A 21,179-nucleotide genomic window follows, 5' to 3' on the forward strand; every position below is an offset into this window, starting at 1 on the left:
ATCTCATACCAAGACTCCAATACCTGGATATAAGAATAAGCACCAGTACCGGAGGTTCTTTAATATAAAAACTGAAAAGCAACAGTGCTTGGGAAGATGCTGCAAACCCCATTGAACACATTGTTATGAATTAGCTACTGCCAACAAGAGTTGTACACCTAAGCCTGATAGGACTGTTTCATGGTAATATACCAGAGAGGGAATCCTAGAGCACTAATGAAAAAGTGATTTTGTTCAGAAACATCAAAATGCAAACTGTTTGGGGAAACTTAATTATTTTTGCATATGTGTAATAATATCCCCAGCAATCGTATTCTATTTAGAGATGTAAAGTGCCTTCACCGTTGTTTTGTTCTTTGTGAAACTTCATTTTTAATGTATACTACTCTACTGTTGTTGTCATTTACCCATTAACCAGCCTTGTACTGGGTTTTTACTCTCTGGTACAAATAGAGGAGCAAAAAAGTAAATAAATAAAATTTTCTTTTTTGATCTCAAGAGAATAATTTCCCCAAATAATTGCTGGGTGTTTATTTTCTCATGAGAGGACATTTCAGTTTTACACTGTCAATGGACTGGTTCATTTAGGACCATTTCTCAACAAAAGCGGTTTCTCATACCAACCTGCAGACAGGCTTCCAGGGTATAAAGAAGCAGGTACGAACCCATCACTATGCCTACTAGACCGTTTGGGGGAATATGCTGGCCATTCCTGTAGCTCTGGAGAAAGATGCTCATCACTTGCGGGAGTGTATTTTTGTACCTGTGGAGAAAGTCAAAGTTATCTAACTTTCCCGCTTTTCTAGTAACTTAATTCAAACACATTTTAGGTTGTTGATTCGAACAGAGATTGCTGGAACTCTCTTCTAAGATGAGGGGGAATACAGTGCTTCCACGAAACAATACATTCTGGTATATAATCTGGCCTCTCATGATTAATCTGGCTTCATAACAGAGTTGATATCACTGCCTGGCAAATGGGTGGAGAAGGTATATCCCACAGACCACAGGAACTGCCCCCAGCTTATTTTGTGATTTCCCAAGCCTCCCTGGATTTATTTTTTAAGGTAGGTAATTTTTTTTCTGGCCAGAATAATTAGCCTAAGAACACCCCCCACTCTACAAAAGTGGGACAGTTGGAATTTTTTTTACTGCTTTTAATTGGTTAAAAATGAGTTTTTTGTACCTTTTCAACACTACTATATTTGGTGGATTCTTTCTTTTTCCCCTTTATTTTGCATCTTCTACTAACTTTATATTCTAAAACTATTTTGATATTTATGAATTGAATATATTTTATTATTTTTCATATATCTCTCCTCTATTTTTATTCACTTGCCTCTTTTGTTTACTTTTTTCATTTTCATTTTCATTTTAATGAAACAACCATGGCAACAATAATAACTCTGGAAAAAGAAAAGCAAAAAGATAAAGATAAAAGAAAAACACCATTGGAAATGCCAGCAAAAACGGGGATCCAAACTGGAAATACTTGGAGGAGTTTCAAGCAATGAAAGATCAAATGATTACAATAGGAGCAGAAATTAAAAATGAACTGATGAGAGAGTTGAAAGAAGCAATGGAAGGCCAAATTGCGCAGAGGGAAATATAAATAAAAAAACGAACTGAAGATGGATCTGACGGAAGTAAATAATGCATTACGCAGATGAGTATGGATATGAAAAAGTGCATCAAGTACAAGAACTTGGCAAAAGAACAACAAAGTTGGAAGAAAATCTTGGAGAACTAGACAAAAAAACAAGATTTCTTAATGGATTTGTGTACGTTAATGAAGGCAGGAGAAAGAGAATCAAGTTTAATATTTAGAGTTATAAAAGCATAGAAGAAGATAAAATTCTGGATATATAGAAACAGCCACAGTTACACTTATGCTAAAAGAAGAATTGCCGGATCCAAGCAACTATAGACCAATAACTTTATTAAATAATGATTATAAAATATTCACAACAATTTTAGCAGCAAGACTTTTTAAAATTCTAAATAAATTCATTCAAGATTAGGCAGGTTTTCTTTTTAAATGACATAATTGGATAATCTGTGAGATAATCTGATAATCTAAACATATCAAAAGAAAAGTAGCATAGACGCAGAAAAAGCATTTGATAATTTAAATTGGGAGTTCTTATTTGCAATTCTAGAAAAAATGGAATTTGGAACTAATGTAATAAAATGAATTAGAGGAATTTGCAAAACACAAACCTCCAATTTTTTTGTGAATGAAGAACTGCCTAAAGAATGTAAAATGCAAAAGGGCACAAGGCATGGATGCCCACTGTCCCGTTATTGTTCATTTTGGAATTTGAAGTTTTATTAAGGAAGATAAGAGGGGAGAAAAAAAAATGAAAGGGCTGAAAATTAAGAATGAAACATTCAAACTGAAAGCATTTGAGGATGACATAATGGTTATAATAGAAAACCCAATAAAAACATACAGAATTTAAAATAGCAGATTTTAAAATAAACAAACAAAAAACAAAAGCTCTTGCAAAAATCTAACAAAAAAGGAGAAGAAAAGGCTAAAAGGAATATTACAAATTGAAAAAAGTTGAATACTTAGAAATAACTCTCAAATAAGAATATGACACTATTTCAAGATAGTTATGAAAAGGTATGTGTTAAAGACAATGAACATATATATATATATAACACCAGGGCGATGAGGAGACTCAGATAGTGGTGGTGCATGTTGCTAAGGCTTGACTTTTATAATGTTTTTATTTGAGGCACTTCTTTTTAAAAGGAGTAACTCAAACCAGAATCCTTTCTTCCAATATCTTCAGCCGCCTCCTTCTGAGGTAAACCTTCTTCTCAATAAATGGACATGAGTCTTAATTATAAAGAACTGATCATGAAATATTTATTCAAGGATTCACAGGAGTATAAGGTTTGATAGTTATTCTATATTCTTTTAAATGTTGTTACAATTGACTTTATTTAACACAAATACTAGTAACAGTTTTCTATATAACTCTCAGTATGGCTTTTACTTCCACCAGACTGGTTTTAAACTTATTTCACTGCAAAGTATCTTTCTTTTCTTAACTGACAATTCAAGGCACTGGCTTGCCTTAGTCTCCCTTCAACTATCCTCACTGAAGTTATAGATACTACTGAGTTTTCTTTTCCCCTTAGCTTACAAGCTAATTGCTAACTCAAACAGGTCCAATTGACTCTCTAAACCAGTGGTTCTCAACCTGTGGGTCCCCAGGTATTTTGGCCTACAACTCCCAGAAATCCCAGCCAGTTTACCAGCTGTCAGGATTTCTGGGAGTTGAAGGCCAAAACATCTGGAGATCCACAGGTTGAGAACCACTGCTCTAAACACATGGGCTGAAGACTTAAATCTCTTGATTCGGTTTCCCAACACACCAGAACCAACTTTCCTCTTTGGCTATCTCACCAAAGACTGACTCTCTCTCTCCACCAGTGGCAGTTAGCTTTGCCCACTTTGACTTCTGGATCATCTAACTTGGTTACATTCCTACAACAGGCTCCATCGCTATGGCAACCACAGCAACTATTGTCCTGCACCTATCATATCACATCAACAAACACATTTAAAACATATATTATAATTAGCTATTTCGTTACAGCATGGAAAGAAATAAAATCAGATATACAAAGATGGGACACATTAAAGTAGTCACTACTGGGAATAATATCAACTATCAAAATGAATATATTGCCAAAAATGCTATTTCTTTTTCAGAACACTCTAGTTATAATAAATGATGCACCTTTTAAACAATGGAAAGAAGATTTAACCAAATACATATGGCAAGATTTTACAGGATGATTGGCATTACCAGACCTAAAACTGTATTTCAAAGCATGCATACTAGTTTGGATGACAGATTAGATAATCTTAAGAAATGAGAGACTGTTGAAATTAGATGGTCATGATTTACATTTTGGATTGAAAATATATGGTATCAAAAAGCAAAAGTATTTTAATCACCATTTTATAAAATAAGCCATATTGAGGATTTGGAACAAGTACAAAATTAAACTATTTCCAGAAACTTCATTATCTATTCAAATGGAAGATAATTAGAAAGGAGAGCAATGGGTTATATACAGAGATTTAATAATACATGAAGATGATAAATACAGATTTGAAATTCAAGAAGAATTGAAGGATGCAGGAGTTCACTTACAGTTGTACAGATATAGGCAAAGGAAAGAAAGATTTATACTAGACAATAAAATATTAGATATAAAAGAGAACAATCTTTGAAAAGGAACTGTGTACTAATAAAGAACATCTTATTGGAAAAATATATAAAGCATTACTGAAGATGGAAATGGAAACAGAACTGAAAAAGGAGTGTGTGATTAAATAGGTACAATATGTTGGGTACAACACAGATTAGATAAATGTGGAAAAATGTGGACTATTATCTTAAAGAAAATTCTGTGCTACGACCTTAAGAGATTTTTTTAATAAAATGATGAAAAGGTGGCACCTGACTCCAGCAAAACTTGCTAAAATGTATAAGGGAAGAAAATGTAAGGAACAAGAAGGAACTTTGTTCCGCATGTAATGGTAATGTAAAAAAGCATGAGGATTCTGGGACAAGGGGAAAAAAGAAAAAAAAAGAACACTGCAAGAAATTTTTCAATCAAAGATACAATTGGAGCCCAAATTATTTTTATTGGGCATGTCAAATAAACAAAATCATTAAACTATAAAGTATTGTGCTACATGAGAATGCTGTTGTTCATTCGTTCAGTCGTCTCCGACTCTTCGTGACCTCATGGACCAGCCCACACCAGAGCTCCCTGTCGGCCATCACCACCCCCAGCTCCTTCGAGGTCAGTCCAGTCACTTCAAGGATGCCATCCATCCATCTTGCCCTTGGTCGGCAGTAAGAATATTATATGCCCAGTTTTGGAAGAAGGTAGATCTCCCCACAAAAGAAGAATGGATGGTTGGTTGAAGCTTTTAAAATAGCAGAAATTGACAAAATAGCAATGATGCACAAAGAAAAAACACAAAAAAAGTCTTTATCAAGGACTGGGGAGTCATTTCTAAACTGTAATAAAAAAAAGAGGGAAATTTTTTTATGGACGGCACCATAATTTAATCTGTTAAGAGTCTGTGTAGGGAATTTATGAATAATAACTATTAGGCCAGAAGGAAGAATAGAAAAACAATGTAATAGGAAAGAAGGCCAGAATTATATATGAATGTCTCCAACCCAAGAGACGGGAAGTCACGAAAATGGGAGGTGTGGGAGAAGGGGAGGGTATAACCAAATACGAATATTGTATAGATGTTAGCTAGTATTGTATTAGTTCATATAGATTTGTATCATTTTTCATGAATATGTAAATTGAAAATAAAAATATAGTAAATAAAAAGATAATTTAAATAATCAAGAACAATTATTTATAGTACAATTCAAAACACATACACACAGAAATAACTCTCATGGTTCAACAGAGCTTACAACGAGATAACCAGGGACTGGACATGTAGTCTTAACCTTAAATCCATTCAATTTATGATAAGGTACTTTAGAAATTCCATTCTTCTGTGCCTTTCTAGAGCAATTTGCCACATTGCACATGACAGACGTAAGCCATCCTGGACTCAGGAATTCATTACATACTTGTTTGAATTCAGATCTTGATTCAATTTTCAGGTCAGAAAGAATCATATTTGGGGGGCTAGTCATTTACAGAGGTCCCAAACATAATTTATCAAAAGACTAGCTAATCGAAGCCTTGAGAGATGCAGTTTCTGCTCTTTCTAATCAGGTTGCCGTGTCAAGCCAACCCCAACCGGGACCGCCTTCCACCTGGAAACCAATGCCCTCACTGCAGGAGAAGATGCAGATCAAGAATAGGGCTCCATAGTCACCTATGGATCCACTGGCAGTACACTGATCCTGGAAGACTATCCTACTCGGACGAGGGATAGCCTAAGTAAGTAAGTAATCAGATATCAACAACAGATGTGAGTATTATGGTAAAATGGTAATAACCTTCTACAGAACAGCTGCCACTTTATTTCAGCCATCCTCTTCTGGATGTTAGCACCAGCACAACATATTTAATCCCCAGTTAACTCTTCTATGGTATTCTTTGGTAAAGAAAAGCTACTGCAAATATTGAAACCATGTCTTAAAAGAAATGCTGATTTGAATCCCTGTTCCAGAACTCATATCTACCTGATGAGATGGATTTGGAATGACCACAGGGGTTAGCTTATGTCTCAACGCAGGAGCAGATTTGGGCCTTGGTCTCTTAATCTCCGGCTCTTCTATTCTTTGAAAACCAATGTCGTCTTCACAGGATTTCCTTGAAGGCAAATGTGCAGCATCCACACTTTCCTCCCTGTAATAATGTCCAGATCTTCCTTGTGTCTTGTGAATGCCACTATCTGGCTTGAGTTCAATTGAGACAGGAGGTGGGACCGTCGCTGGGCTGGGAGGTGGGGAACCTGTGGTGACTGTAGACTCACAGGCAGCACTTGCCTGTTGTTTGTGTTTAAACTTAATAGAATCACTTCTCTTAGGAGGTGTAGGTGGAGTGGATATGGCTTCAGTTTTGGAGGACTGGGGTGAATATCCCAATATCTGGCTGGGACACAGAAAATCCATTTTGGGTGGGGTAAGAGGTCTTTTGAAAGTGTCAGGATCAAAGATGGACTTTCTTTGTTTTGGCTTTTTGTAGACAGAGAACTTCTCTGTTTCTACTGCAGCAATGTTGACCACCACTTTAGGCCAGGTGCCACCACTGTGTTTCCCTCCATGCCCTTTGTCTAAAGTGCTCTCCACCATCATGCAATCTGCAACTGTGGATTCAAATGGTAGCCTCCTGCTGTCCATGTTAACAATACCATAGCTGGGCTCTCCATACACATCTGGATTAAAGGAGCCAAGGCTGTGCTCAGAGCTACTATGGCACCCGTGGACTGTGTTCCGGTGAGAGCTTGTGTGTAGAACATTGCTGGAGAACTGCTTGAGATCACAAAACAAACCACTGCCCTCTGGGTCACTCTGGTCCTTCTTGACATCCATTATGTCAGGATTGAAAATGTCAGTTTGGGTTGAGCTGTTAAGTTTTAGATTTCTTTTATTCTGGGCTTGTACTTCAGTCCCATGAACCCTACAGTTCGATATTTTCTCAGAATCCTTGAGATTTTCAAATATGTTTTGACCACTCCATGATGAGCTTGAGCTCTGAGGAAAAACCTGGGTGGAGAAACAACCATAATAATAACAACATGCATTCAGTATCATTATGATCACAGTGGTCACTTATATTTAAATCTTATACGAGCCTAGATATATCCTACTGCTTCTCCTTAACTATTTATTTATTTATTATTTTATTACTGCGCTTGTATACCGCTGTTTCTCAGCCTACATTGGCGACTCAACGCGGTTTACAACACTACAATAATCAACAATATTCAATATAAAAAGCATAAAAACACATACATAATATACAATATTGGACCACCAATATCGAACCAATGCATCTCTTAACTAAAAATGCAGTCCAATTTCATCGTCTGTGATTACCAGTCCTTGATCATCAGATTCATTGCACCGAGTTAACCGAATGCTTGTTCGAACATCCATGTCTTCAGTCTAAGCATTACTTCACACTAAATTACATGCACAGCACAATCTATGCATGTTTACTCAGAAATATAGAGATGATTAGGATTTACACCCAGGCGAGGATATTTAAAGCAGAGAATTGAAGCTCCAGATTACTTAAAATGTCATAATATCCTGAACAAATTCCTGAGCTATCTATTTAGTTCTATACAGCAAAGGATATGTACATTACATGTGATTTAAAATAAGTGGTATTAAGGTTGTATATGTTTTTAATTGACTGTTGTAATGTATATGTTTTATTATATGTGTTTTGGCATCAAATTGTTGCCTATATATGTAAGCCGCCTTGAGTTCTCTACGGGGTTGAGAAGGGCAGTAAATAAATAAATAAATACACAGTAATATTCTGTAAAATGGTAAGTCAAATCAATGATAACTATATCAAAACATTTTTTTCTAAACATAATTTATTCTGCTTTTTCAATTATTTGGGATAATTCTATTTAGTCATAGATATGGAAAGGCAACTGAAATATATTGCTCAAGTCACACTGCCACCATTTCCTACCCCAAACTAGTGGAAAAATTATCCAGCAAAGTTTTTACTTCTAAGATTAGGATGTGGTAGCAGGAAATGGGAATAGATTATGTTCCCTTTTCTAAGATTGGGCAGCTATGGAAAAATATTCTTTCAAAATACTTTGAAGAGAGTTGACTGTCCATTGCACCTGTTCCTGAAAATAAAGTAAATTGCCATCAAAGACCCTCAAGAGGGGTATCTGGGCACTTTTACCATGTTTTGGGGACTTTCTAGGACATTTTAGGCCAAGATAAGATGTTTTAAATAAAGGAAGTGAGCAGAAGTAATTCCCTGTTTACTTACCATTTCAAAAAAGGTCTCTCCTAAGCTCAAACCGCCCCAGGGGGTTGTAAAATGTTGTGTAAATGTGCCCACCCTATTTAACATTTTGAGGTAAAAGGGTGGGGGAGAGTGTCCAAAATTGGTAGAAACTGACTCCATGCCCCCTTGAGCACACCTGGAGGCATCTTGGAGCAAAAAGACCCTACTCTGAGGCCCTACAGGCCACACTTTGACCACCCCAGTCTCCTATATGGACTGCAGGACTACCTGAGAGCATATCTTTCAGGAGAAGGTGAGGAGAATGGAGTTGGCAAGTGCAGAAAGGGAGGAATAAAGGCTGGAATAGAACTGGGTGGCTTTTGGAGATTGTAAGAGCAGAGATAACACAGACAAATGGGGTGCTCTCAGTCTGAACTATGGACCTGATCCCTCATCTAAAATGCTGGCTTTTAGGTAGCATGTAGAGCAGCGAATGCAGTTAATCCAATATTTTAAGTGGATAATGCATCTTCTATTCATTCTATTCATTTTATATACAGTCAGCCTTCTACTTTTGCAGACAGTAGAAGCACAGGACTCCTGTAAAAGTGCTGGGGCGGGGGGTGTCCATGAATATCTTTAGCAACAACCCCCAGCCAAAATTGTATTTAAGATACACAAACTGGTGTGGTGGCAAGGCCCAGCTGTGCTGTATTTCCTCACTCATAGAGACAGAAGGGAGGATGGGGTTAGGGGGTGGGAGGAGGGAGGAGGGATAAAAGTTCTATCTTTTTAACCACTGCTGGTCATGACAGCAGTGAACCTGCATCCCCTCCCACCACTATCCCATCCCCTTTCCCATCCACAAAAGTGAGTGAACACACACACACCTTCCCTTTCTCTGGACCCATCTCTCTCCCATGTGCTCTCCTCCCAATCTTTCTCCCTCCCATGTGAGAAAGGGAAATGGTGTGTGGCCAGGCCCAGCAATCCCAACACAGCATAACTGATGTTTACTGAAGTCCTGGTTAAAACTAATGTAGAGCAGTGGCAAATATAGTGATCAGCAAATAACAAAATCCAATAATGCTTGAGTTAGAAATGTTTTTTTTTTTTATCCAATACCTACCTTCATCAATGAAAGAGTAAGAGACTCCCTGCAGTTTCGCAGCAAAGCTTCACATTCAGTCAGTGATTTATTATCAAGTGCAATGCCATTTATCTGCAACAAAAGCAACAATGCAAAGCAAGTAAGGGTAAAAACTTGGCTAGTTTACATTCAATGAAGAAAAAACACTAAAGTGTTTTACAAAAATCATGACATCCATTACACTTTAACAACAATCTTTGGGATTTTGCCTTGAAGGATGTATACAACCCAACCTGCCAGGTGGATTTACCCACTGCTTGTCGTATTGATATAGAGAGTTATATGAGTCTCTTTATGAACCATAGTTCACCTGGTCCACAGAAAGCTATGGGAACATGGTTTTTAGGGTTAGTTTTTATTATGATTATTTTTGCAGTGGTTTAAGTTTTGGAAGGGGAAGCAGTGTAACAAACCAAATCTTGACAAATGGATACCACAGTTGACAAATATATATAAATATTGTTAACTTAAGGTATATCATGTTAGCCGCCCCAAGTCCCCTTTGGGGAGATGATGGAGGGTTATAAATAAAGATAATGATTATGTTGATGATGATTATTACCCAGTATCACAGCTTGGAAAGGCTCCTGTTTGGGTTCTCAGAATTCTCTGACTTGTCTCCGCTATAAAAGGGATCTGGGGACATAGACTCCAAAATAATAACTTTTCCAAGCATTGCAAAGTATATACTATGCCTGTTACAAACACTGTAAAATTGGGTTAAGGATGCTTAGCAATATTTTTGTGGTGTTAGAATAGGAATGGCCTCTTCTTTATAAGCAAAGAAAGACCTAAAGTATCACTTACGGCAATTATCCTATCTCCTACTGTGAGGGATCCCTCTTTGGCAGCTGGGCTACCAGGCACTATGGTAGCAACCAATACTCCATTTTCCAGGCCAATTCCACTATCTGAAATAGAGAAGTCAGAAAGAAAGATTCGCCCTTATTAATTTTTTGCATGCATCCCAGTTCTCTCATATCACGTTAATGATTGATTTACAGGCTATGTTCACTAGAGCCAAGCTCTAGTGTTAGAGAGGTTCATTTTCTCATGACTTTTCAATCTCCCTCCAAATATTTCTAGCATAGAGGGTCCGCAACTTGCACTCAAATGTTTAAAACTTAAAAGTAGTTTGTTTCCTGGGAGGGATCAGTACATCTACTTGCCTAATGTTTTAGAAATAGACTTTCTTAAGTAAATTGGTTTTGGATGGGTTTTTTTTTTTTAAAAATGTTAATCAAATTTATAGTGGCTGGCTCTCTCAGGGGTCATGATGGTTAAGTGAAAACTTCATACTTCAAGGGCAATGTGTATCTTAATAGCAGTTGCCAGAAGACTGAAAATGGAAGAGAGATATTGCCCATCACTTGTGATTTGCCCCAGCTTATGGTTAGTTGCAGGATGCCAAGACAGGCAAACCTTTTTCTGATTCCTTGGGGCTGCTCAGTTCTTAGGTAATGCCATTGCATAACCAACTCTCTCCAGTTCCAAAGACTCTAAAGATGGGAAGACAGAGGGTAGGTTCCTAGTAGAAATCGCCCTAGGGCTGAGAGCGGCGGTTAATAAATGCAGGAAATAAATAAATAAATAAATAATAGAAATATTTTTTCTGCTTCTGTTACACATTATGAGTAATGCATTTCCTGGAGAGGACTATTGTTGTTTAATAGCTGTCTAACAAATGTCTGCCTGGTGGAAAAATCAGTACATCTTTATCACTTAAACATCTCTAAACAAAAAGCCCAGAAGTAAACCGAATGTGATTGCTTCTTAATTTGAAATGAAAATAGACCCCAGAAGAAGAACTTGTCTGAAGTAACAAGCATTGTACTTAATGAAACAAGTGTTGCAGAGAGTGAAACATTGTTCATAGGGTTTAATTTATAGGGAAATGGGAAAGCCCCATATAATCATATTAGTCTCCAAAAAAAGAAATATTTCAAAACAGAGCAAACCAATTGAAAAAGAAAGTAAAGAGGGTAAAAATAGTTTGAAAATGATTGCTCTATACCAAACCACAGTAATATATGTGTTGTCACAATAATATAATTTCATCTAGAATGCGTGACACGAGCCAGTAAAAGTCAGTACAAATCTAAGAGGTCACCAACAGCTTTTTAAAGTCTTCCTGCAAGAACTGGAAGACTTTTCGAAATGTGAGGAAGGAAAAAGGGAACATAAGCAGACAAAAGGGGATGCAAAACATGATCCTGAAGAACATAGATGCATAAAACCAACAATAAATACCTCTTTATCAGGAGAAAAACCAGCCATTGAGGCAGTTGAAGCAAAAGGTGAAAATTGATTTAAAGGAGTACTAAAGGTGGGTATGGACAATACGGAGAAACTACATAGCTTCTTTTGCTTTTGAATCAGTCCACATACAGTGAGGGAGATGGTGCCTTCATGAAGAGAGGAAGGGCATTGTGACCTTAAGGTAAGGTTGCCAACCTGAAGGACATAGACTAGTCATTGTGACCCCAGGCTTGTGCTGCTCCTTGAAGGAGGCAGTATAAGCCTGAGGTCACAATGGCTAGTCTCTGTCCTCATGGTAATGCTATCCACTTGAAGGAGGATGATATTTCCTTATACCACTGCTTGCAGCTTGAGGAGACACGTGCCTACAATTCTAGAAGAGAGGTATTCCCCTTTATTCTGTCTTTCTGTAGCTGTGTGGGACTTGATGGCTTCTCTTCTTAGTGTCTCTCTATCCATGCTATATCCACCTGCTTGCCTGCCACTCACTTTTCACTTTAATCACTAGCAACTGAAAGGTTATCCCCACTACTTGGCCTTTACAATGTATCAAAAAGCAATTAAAATATTTGTAAATAAAATTTCACATGGTTGATAAATAACTTCTGATCATAAAAGAGGTGATATTTCTAGATATCCTAAATGCCTGTGTCCTACAGCTGCTCATCCCAGAACTGTTCAGAGGCGGTCCTTAATATAATATTAAGTGTAGGCAAGGTGTATTATTTGACTGAAGTAAGATGTAACTGACTGAAATAAGATATAGGTGGAAAGTGCCAAGGAACTGCAGCTAAGTTCCCTACTCAAAAGAAAGCCTTTTAAAAATAAAACAAATACTAAGAAGGAAGCTGAAAAGAAAAGTTTTTAAAAGTCTGTATGCTCTGGAGCTACACATAATAGGCAAGAATGTGTACCTCAAGGCGGGAGAGGAAGTATGAAGTTCAAGAGCCTAACATCTTGGCTAACAAGAAGTAGGTATAAAGCTGTTACAACAGGAATAGTGTGGAACTGAGACAAATAATGAAGACAAAAAGAGTTTAATAGCTGACTAACAAATGTATTGTCGAAGGCTTTCATGGCCGGAATCACTGGGTTGTTGTAGGTTTTTCCGAGCTATATGGCCAGGTTCTGGAGGCATTTTCTCCTGACGTTTTGCCTGCATCTATGGCAAGCATCCTCAGATGTAGTGACCTCACCCCACTATGGTGAGTAATCTAGCTGCTGTCCGTTGGACCAATAAAAGCTTCCAAACAGTTTTCAAAGGCAGCCTCACATCAAGCGTGTTGCAGTAGTCTATACACATACTGGATAAACATCAATACAGTTTCGGTAGGAATAGATCCTGTCTTTCTAGCCTTTTACAGTTCTTTGGAACATTACTGAAGTACCGGATTAAATTACTTAAAGTATTTAAAATAAAAATAGATTGGCAAGAGTTCCAAAAGGATCTCTCCAAACTAGGTGAATAGGCTTTAAAATAGGAAATGGGTTTCATTATATGCAAGTGTTAGGTTTGCATGAGATGGTGGGACTTTGCACATACATAGATAAGATCTGAACTAGTAATTGACCAAGGGGGTCTTAATCTTAGTAGGCAGCTCAATGAAAATGCTGGACAAATTAATTTTGATTTGCAGCAATCTTTGCATTCTGTGGTCTCAAGCTATTTGTCTATACCTTGAAAATTAATGTTTTATTAATAGAGAAAAATTCACTGTGCCTTTTGTTGAAATAAAAAAAAATGGAAATATACACTAATGTGTTAATGCTAAATGTAAAAGTTACAATGGAATTACCTTTATGGCCAGAAAGATTTATGTGTAGCGGTGTTATCACCTTCCCTCCTAAAGATTTCCTTCTGCGAACAACCATATTAATAACTCCTCCACCATTAAGTACTGCCTTTATTACTTGCTTCTTGTCCTTGTTGGTCAGGTCCACATCATTTATCTTCAGAAGCCAATCATTCACTCTGATTAATTAGGATAAAAGGCAAGGGAGTCAATTTTAAATTGATCTACATGTGCATATAAACAATGATCGTAAGTGAAATACAGCTACTCCTAATACTATTATGATATCACCAATCTGAATTCATTTACTAGCTTCAGAAAACAACTCAGTCTTCTATTCTCATTGCCTCTCAGAGGTGCTGTAACAAATTTGCTTCAGGATTGCAGTGCCTTACATGGTTATTATACTGTGATTATTCTTTTGAGTCAGTATTTGGATGCAGCAGGCTTTGAGAACTCCTGATATTTTGTCAACAGCTATTAATATGATTTAGTATATTATTGGGGCTTGACAGAGTGACTACATGTTTATGGGAAGGTACTCCAGTTTGGATCCTAATTGTATTTTAAGCACATAACAATAGTTAATACAGGATCCGAGCAAGCACCCCTGCCAATAAAAGCCTGGTGGTGCACATAAGCTACATGTGCCTTAGTCCCTGTTTCCACATCTTGATTTTAATGTCTGCCAGAAATCTACACTGATCACATACTCTGTAACCTCCCTTCCCTGCCCTCCATTTCTACACGATCTGCCATCTTTCATGGATCTAAAAATTTACAGTCTGAAATTGGGCTGGTCTTACTTTGAGTATATCTTACCTTAATCGACCATCTGCAATACTTCCTTTGTCCACTTTGGTCACAAATATTCCGCAGTCCCCAGGAAGATATGGCTCGTTCACCCCTTCGGCTACATCAAAACCAAGGGCTTTCAAATCCATATCTTCCTAATGGATATGAAATGCTACATGTTATCTTATATGGTTCTATACAAGCAAGTAATGCAAGCAAAATGAAATATTGCTGGTTTTAAAAAATCCTTCTCCTTCTTTCTGCCTGTTGGTGCAGGACACTTCAAGAGAGAGAGCTGACAAAATGTGCAAGACTAGGAAGTTAGGACTTACCCGATCTTTCTCAAATTCAACAACTTCCGTTTCCCACTCCAGAGAATCTGTATCAATGGCTGAATCATGAGAACTGTGGGCCATCAACTGCCGAAACCTTGCTTCCTTTTCCAACTGATTCTCCATCTTCTCTCTGTGAGGGATTTGGAGGGGGAGACACACCTGAGTATTTCAAGCAAGACAACAAGTGGCTCTTTAAAATATGTGTATTTAATTTGTAACTTTTTAAAATTGTAACTTTTTTTGCATCACTGATATAATGGCGCCTGTTTACATTCTTTAATTTCCATACTGGAGATTTGTGGTAGAGTCCTGAAATGCCATACAATTTGGAGCCTAGCACATTGGGTGCACAAAGAAATGCAGACATTTTCAAAATTGCAAATTCCCCTGATGTATCTTTTAGCACTATTAAATGTCAGTCATCATCTGTTCTGCTTTCTACACTGCTGTGCAGTGATTAATCTCTATTACTTTTTCAATCACACAGTGCTGTCTTATGCTTGTCTACTTAGAAGTACGTCCCTTTGGGTACAATGGGACATACTGCTCTACATACCGCCCTGAGTCGCCTTCGGGCTGATATGGGCGGGATAGAAATAATGTAAATAAATAAATACATACATACATAAAAGTAACTTTTAAAGAGCACTCAACTCTTCATAGTTAAAATAAGATGTGATCACATCCCCCAATGTTTTTGCTAAAACATCCTAGTTGAAAAAGTAGCCAAAAAATTCCTTTTGTATCATAGTTTGTATTGTGTGTGTGTGTGTGTGAGAGAGAAACATTATATCATAGTGGTTGTATGGATTACTTTGCCCCTGCAGATTCAGCAAGCCTAGGAACACTGACTAGAGAACATAGTCAAGTTGCCTCAAAGGAATAGCTCTGCCTATCTTGTCTTAGGTCTAGTACAACTGCCCTTTTTCCAGGTTGAGTGGATTCCTTGCGTCCCACAGCTGACGGAGATATATGTCTAACTACATAACTTTACATTGAACTGATTTATAGATTTGCTGCATAACTGCAATTTTAATAGCACAACATGAAAAGGATCACATATTCTTGTACTGAAATGCAGCCATCCTAAAGTTCAAGTAAGAAATAGAGAGCCTATAAGGTCAAAGCACAAAGTTAGACATTGAAGGTTTTTCTGTAACGCACTTCAGTTCTTTCAGTTCACGCACAGCGTCATTCTTCTGTTTTCTCATATCATCCAGATTGCGAAGAGCCTCTGCCAGGGTACTCACTGCTCGGTCTCTCTCCCGCCTTAGGTTATCACACAGAGTCCTTCAAAATGAAAAAAAAAGGAAATGTTAAAGATATGGCAACCAGTAAATAACCTGTTATATATTGCCGATTCCCACCTTTCATCCATATATAACATACAATTCCTCTCCCCCTCAGATAATATTACATGCTCAGGTGACAGAAGATGTACTAATGTCTCTTTATATATTGCATCTTATAAAAAGCTTTGGCAATTGAAGTACACTTAGAGACAATAACTTTCTGAAAAAAGGAATTAGAGTCTGAACTGCAGCACGATAACTGATCTTTGGTCTCTTTATGTCTCATTTTTGAACTTGAGAAGTTTCAGAGAAGTGAAAGAAGAGAGACATGCAGCTTCTCCTACTCACATGCACTTCCTAATATCAAAATTATCCACTCCTTAACTTATGACTGGAACAGTCATGAAGGATCAACAAGGACATCCCTATCACATCTCGCTTGACTCATTATTTTCAGTTTCAAAAACAAAACAAATCACACCCTCTTTTCTACCCCATGTTATTTATTTATTAATTCAGGCTGCAACACTGCATACTCTTTCAATTTCAATGGGATGTAATCCATTTATCATTATGTATCTCATTGTTATAAATAATGGGAAGGCTTATACTTGTCTGCATCTTTTTTACTGTTTTGCTACAACATTATTTATAAATAGTAGACAAAAGCACCAACAACCCAGCTAGGATTCTCTTGTCACCCATCTTAAGTTTTTTTTTTTTTTACCGTATACTCTCTCGTTCTGCAACAATCTTGTCACGTTCCTGGAAGGCCCAATCTCTCCTGCATTTTGCTACTTCAGCTTCCTGAACAGCTTCTTTTAACTCTTGTGACATTGCCTCATATTGCTTTCGGAGCATTTCAATTTCTTTGTTAGCTCTTTCTATATCCAGTGTAGCAGAATCTTGTATCTGAGAAAGTAATATTATGTCCATAATCAAATTTGAAGGTACTGACTACATTTTAAAGGACAAGACTTTTAACACAGGTTTGAAAAAATAACAAGCATTCTGGAGTACATGTAGCAGAAATACTGGCACTGTCTATAATACAAAAATAGGACCCATCACTCTGGGTGGGGCAGCAAATAAAAAACCAAACAGTCCAGAAGACCATTATCAATCGAACTGAACACCACTGGGAAACACAGCAGAGTCAACATAGTGTACTGTCTAGACTCCATACCATTTCAGACGATATACCAGAGTGACAAGAGACATCTAGGTCTGAAAACATGGCCCAAAGCCAAATGGATATAAGTATAAATTAGGCATTCTATCCAAGAACTCCTGGAACTGAGATGCCACAACCTGCTCATGCTTGTGTACATATGTGTAGACCGTTGGGTTATGATTTTACTTTACCTGCTTCCCATGTTAGACCATTTCTAAGGTTATTTTCAGAACTGACTTGTATATAAATTGCCATAGCTTTGTGTTTTTTCCTTACATACCATATACTCATTGAAAAAAAAATCAGTGTAAAGAGATATGATATAATTCTATGGACTCATAAAGGTGCACTTTTGTAGGCTGCTTTTATCTTTTGGTATACGTCTGTTCTTAAGTAACATGCAAGAAAAGACACATAACAAATTGAAAATTATGGCAAATATTACACTCAAAATCTCAGATTATGTCTAGAAATTAGAAAACAAAAGAATAATACAGTAGATTACTAATCGGCTCCAGAGATAAAACTGCATAGTGTAAAATCTCCAAATCAAGGAAGAAATTTAGTAGGTACTTGGTTAGATCCTGACTTAGTGAAAGTAGGCCTACTGAAATCAAGACACAAGATAATGATCCCAAAGTAAAACATACACCCTTGGAGACATTAAAAAGAAGAATCCTTAGTAAACAGAACCGAATTCCCTAAGGTAGAACAGAATGGATTTCTTTTAGACAAGGCTTCCCCCCCTTATTTCAGCTGCATTTTCCTTCTGTAGAAAACAAATGAGAGATGTCATCTATGGATGTTCTTGGGGTAATTTTTTGTACTGAACAACTTTCAAAACAGACTAGGAAAAAGAACAAACATGCCATGAATGGCAGTACCTGGCGCGCTTGGTAGTATTCTCTTAGCAAATGGTCTCTCTGGATGATAGCTTCCGTTCTTTCCTTCCTGGCCACATCTCTCTCTTCCTTTACTGTCTCAATATCCTTGCATGCTTGATTCAACTCCTTCTGTGCCTCAGCCTTGTCTTTCACTTCATGGCAGTACTTTTCCAATAGTTCATTCCTTTCACAGATTGCTCGATCTCTTTCCACTAGGGCAGAATTCAGCTCCTAAAATGGAATGATCATGGATAGAAACATCAAGTGCTGAAGCAAACATTTCTCTAGACATGCAAACACTGACATTTGAAAGTCTTACTCATGTACAGAAAGAAGGAATAACGTAACTCTAAAAGTGATTAAACATAATTATTAAGTATCACAATATTGATTATTCTTTGGTGGCCTGAAGTGGCAGCACAGTCCATACACAGATTTATGACAGCACTCAGAATTAAGTGTTCATCTAACATAGCTGTACCCTGAGTAGGATACAGGATATATCACCACCATCACCACTGTCATCATCACCACCACGACCATCATCATCACTATCACCACACAGGATGAGTAACAATTTCTTATGGACAGATAACTAGATGGTCACACTGTTTAAATTAATGTGTTCTACCTAGAAAACCGATTGAAATTCTCTAGATCATGAAACAATTCACCAAGCCTTTTCTGCTGCTGTCTCCAGCCCATGATAACAGAAGAAAGGGCAGTCATTTGAAAACTCTGTTCCATCCAGAATATAGTTGTGGCTTGTTGGCAGAATGGATGCTGCACAGAATTGAACTCCAGACTCCATAAGATTGCACAGTGAGAAACAAGCAAAATCATCTAACCTTTCTGAGTACAGAAATTCCCTTACCATACCATACCTGTCTTAACGCTTCCATTTCTTCACTAGCCACTCTTTTCTCTGAGGATGTGTTCTTCAGTTTGGATTCTGCAAGGTCCAGCTCTGTTTGGAGCTTATCTACTTCCTTGATAACTTGATCTCTCTCACTCATGATGAGGCGGTACTCACTGAACACAGAGTCCCTCTCTTCCTTGTACTTCTCTGCATCCTTTACGGCTTTCAATTGCATAGTTTTAAACCGGGTCACTTCTGTCTGCAACCGCTCCATCTCTCTCTCTAGTTCCTTGTTTTGGGAATCGGCTTTGTTGAGTTCTTGCTGAACTGATTCAAATCTAAATAATATAAGGTTATTAGAATTGCTTTGAAAATTGGAGAAATATGAGGTTCTACAAAATCTTGCTCACTTTTTACCTAAGATGCACATGAAGCTGTTTGAAATTATCAAATTAAAAGAAATACAGTCAATTATGTTTCTTTTGTTCACTTGTGTCAACTTTAAGGCCTGAAAGCCAAATCTCACTCATCATGTTGTTTTATGTGGCCCTCCAGATGCTGGATTTTTTTTTTGTCGTGTCACAACCCCTGTATTTCTCATTGTTAGACGTCATGATTAGAATGGATGGGAGTTGTGATACAATAACATTTGGAAGGCTCCAATTTGTTCTGTTTAATCAGGCGGTGGGGTTTAAAATTAGATACAAGACTTGTAGGTATGATGTCTGACTTTAAAATGTCCTTCAACTTTCCCAATCTCAGAACCACAAGTGCTGTTGCGCTGCAATTCCCATTATTCCCAGTCCGCATGACAAATAATCAAAAGTGATTGTAACTGTCATGAAATAACATCTGAGTGTACCCAACTGGATAAAAACTAAAGAGCACTGACCACTATGTAAAATAAAATATAGTTAGCTCTCTGTATCTACAAATTCCTCGTCCATAGATTCAACAGCCCTTTGAAGGCAACCATTAGGGAGCTTGTTGGAAGTCCAATTTCAATGCCGAAAGAAATGGACAAGGGAGAATAACCAAATTCTTTCCTGGTTTGTATTCTTAAACTCCATTGCTTCAAATACCTTTCTTCCAATCAAATTCACCTACAGTACCGGAGCTAGGCTACAAGGAATACACACTAATGTATGGTGTAAGAAATTAAATACTTTTTCACTCTCACATACATATATACACATATATACTCTTTTATGTACATAAATATGGCAAATGGATAAAAAACAAGATGTGACTGGTTTTGTCATGCCCTGTTTGGCTTTAAGAACCCTTGCACTCCCCACAACTATTGTACTATAATTCCGGCATAGCTCCACCTTGTGGAATCCTTGGATTTGTGTTTCAATCACACACTGGAGATCTCTGGAATTGAATTCTAAACACCCCTCCCTGAACAAGCAGATCGCAGAATTCCATCTAATTTTGCTATGCCCATTAAAGTGGAATATAGTGCTATAACTGTGTTGTGTGAAAAAGTCTTAAGTGACAGGATAATTATTTTAAGAGCACCCAAAAACAACACAAAATAAATTGAGAAGATTGATTCTGATAGTTTATTCCAGACCAAAAATTGTTCTGTGGTGGGATAAGCTGCCCTAAAAGTATTTTCTACCTTTTGAGAGAGGAGGAGTATTGCTGCTGGAAATGTATTGCTGTGTCCCGCTGTTTCATCAACATGTCAATCTGTTTCTGAAGACGTCTGTTCTCCTCTTCCGTATGTTCCAACCGGCTTAGATCAGTATTGTGGCTTGCTATCTTCTCATTGTACCGCTTCCTTAGTGTTTCATAATCCTTCTTCATGCCCTCTAGCTTGTCCATCGCTGTATCATAGAGTTTATTTAGTATCTCTGATGAGCCATTCTGTTTCATAACCTGTAATAACAAAGCATGTTTTGAATAAAAATTCCAGGCAGACAGCCCTCAATCTTATTCAAACACAGGAAAGACCAATGAGATGTTATTTATCCTTACACTTTAGTTTGCCAATTTGCCTGCTAAGATCTTCATAATATATTATAAATCACAAAACTGTGACCCCCAGATTAAACTATGAATGGAAGGAAACAGTTGCTTGAGTCATGTCACAGAGAAACTCCCAGAAAACTCAAGAGTTCTCAAAAAGGCATGATCTTTATCAGGTCCCACGTTCTGTTCATTTAAGAGAGATTTTGTAAAGGGAAG

General features: G+C 37.4%; 1 protein-coding gene across 7 annotated transcripts in view; it reads right to left on the reverse strand.

Annotated features, from left to right (window-relative positions):
- The window catches only part of DLG5 (discs large MAGUK scaffold protein 5), a 118,389-nt gene that overhangs the window by 21,242 nt on the left and 75,968 nt on the right, over positions 1–21,179 (reverse strand). For all 7 annotated transcript variants that reach the window (XM_060769077.2, XM_067466962.1, XM_067466960.1 and 4 more), the window contains 12 exons: positions 20,611–20,870; positions 19,009–19,321; positions 18,125–18,355; positions 16,794–16,978; positions 15,939–16,064; positions 14,772–14,904; positions 14,467–14,594; positions 13,648–13,823; positions 10,400–10,503; positions 9,572–9,664; positions 6,198–7,223; positions 625–763 (listed from right to left, as the gene is read on the reverse strand). In XM_060769077.2, coding sequence (XP_060625060.2) covers positions 625–763; positions 6,198–7,223; positions 9,572–9,664; positions 10,400–10,503; positions 13,648–13,823; positions 14,467–14,594; positions 14,772–14,904; positions 15,939–16,064; positions 16,794–16,978; positions 18,125–18,355; positions 19,009–19,321; positions 20,611–20,870 — 2,914 coding nt within the window. The remainder of the gene's footprint in view (positions 1–624; positions 764–6,197; positions 7,224–9,571; positions 9,665–10,399; positions 10,504–13,647; positions 13,824–14,466; positions 14,595–14,771; positions 14,905–15,938; positions 16,065–16,793; positions 16,979–18,124; positions 18,356–19,008; positions 19,322–20,610; positions 20,871–21,179) is intronic.

Source organism: Anolis sagrei, chromosome 3, assembly GCF_037176765.1.
Source record: "Anolis sagrei isolate rAnoSag1 chromosome 3, rAnoSag1.mat, whole genome shotgun sequence".
Lineage (NCBI taxonomy): Eukaryota > Metazoa > Chordata > Lepidosauria > Squamata > Dactyloidae > Anolis > Anolis sagrei.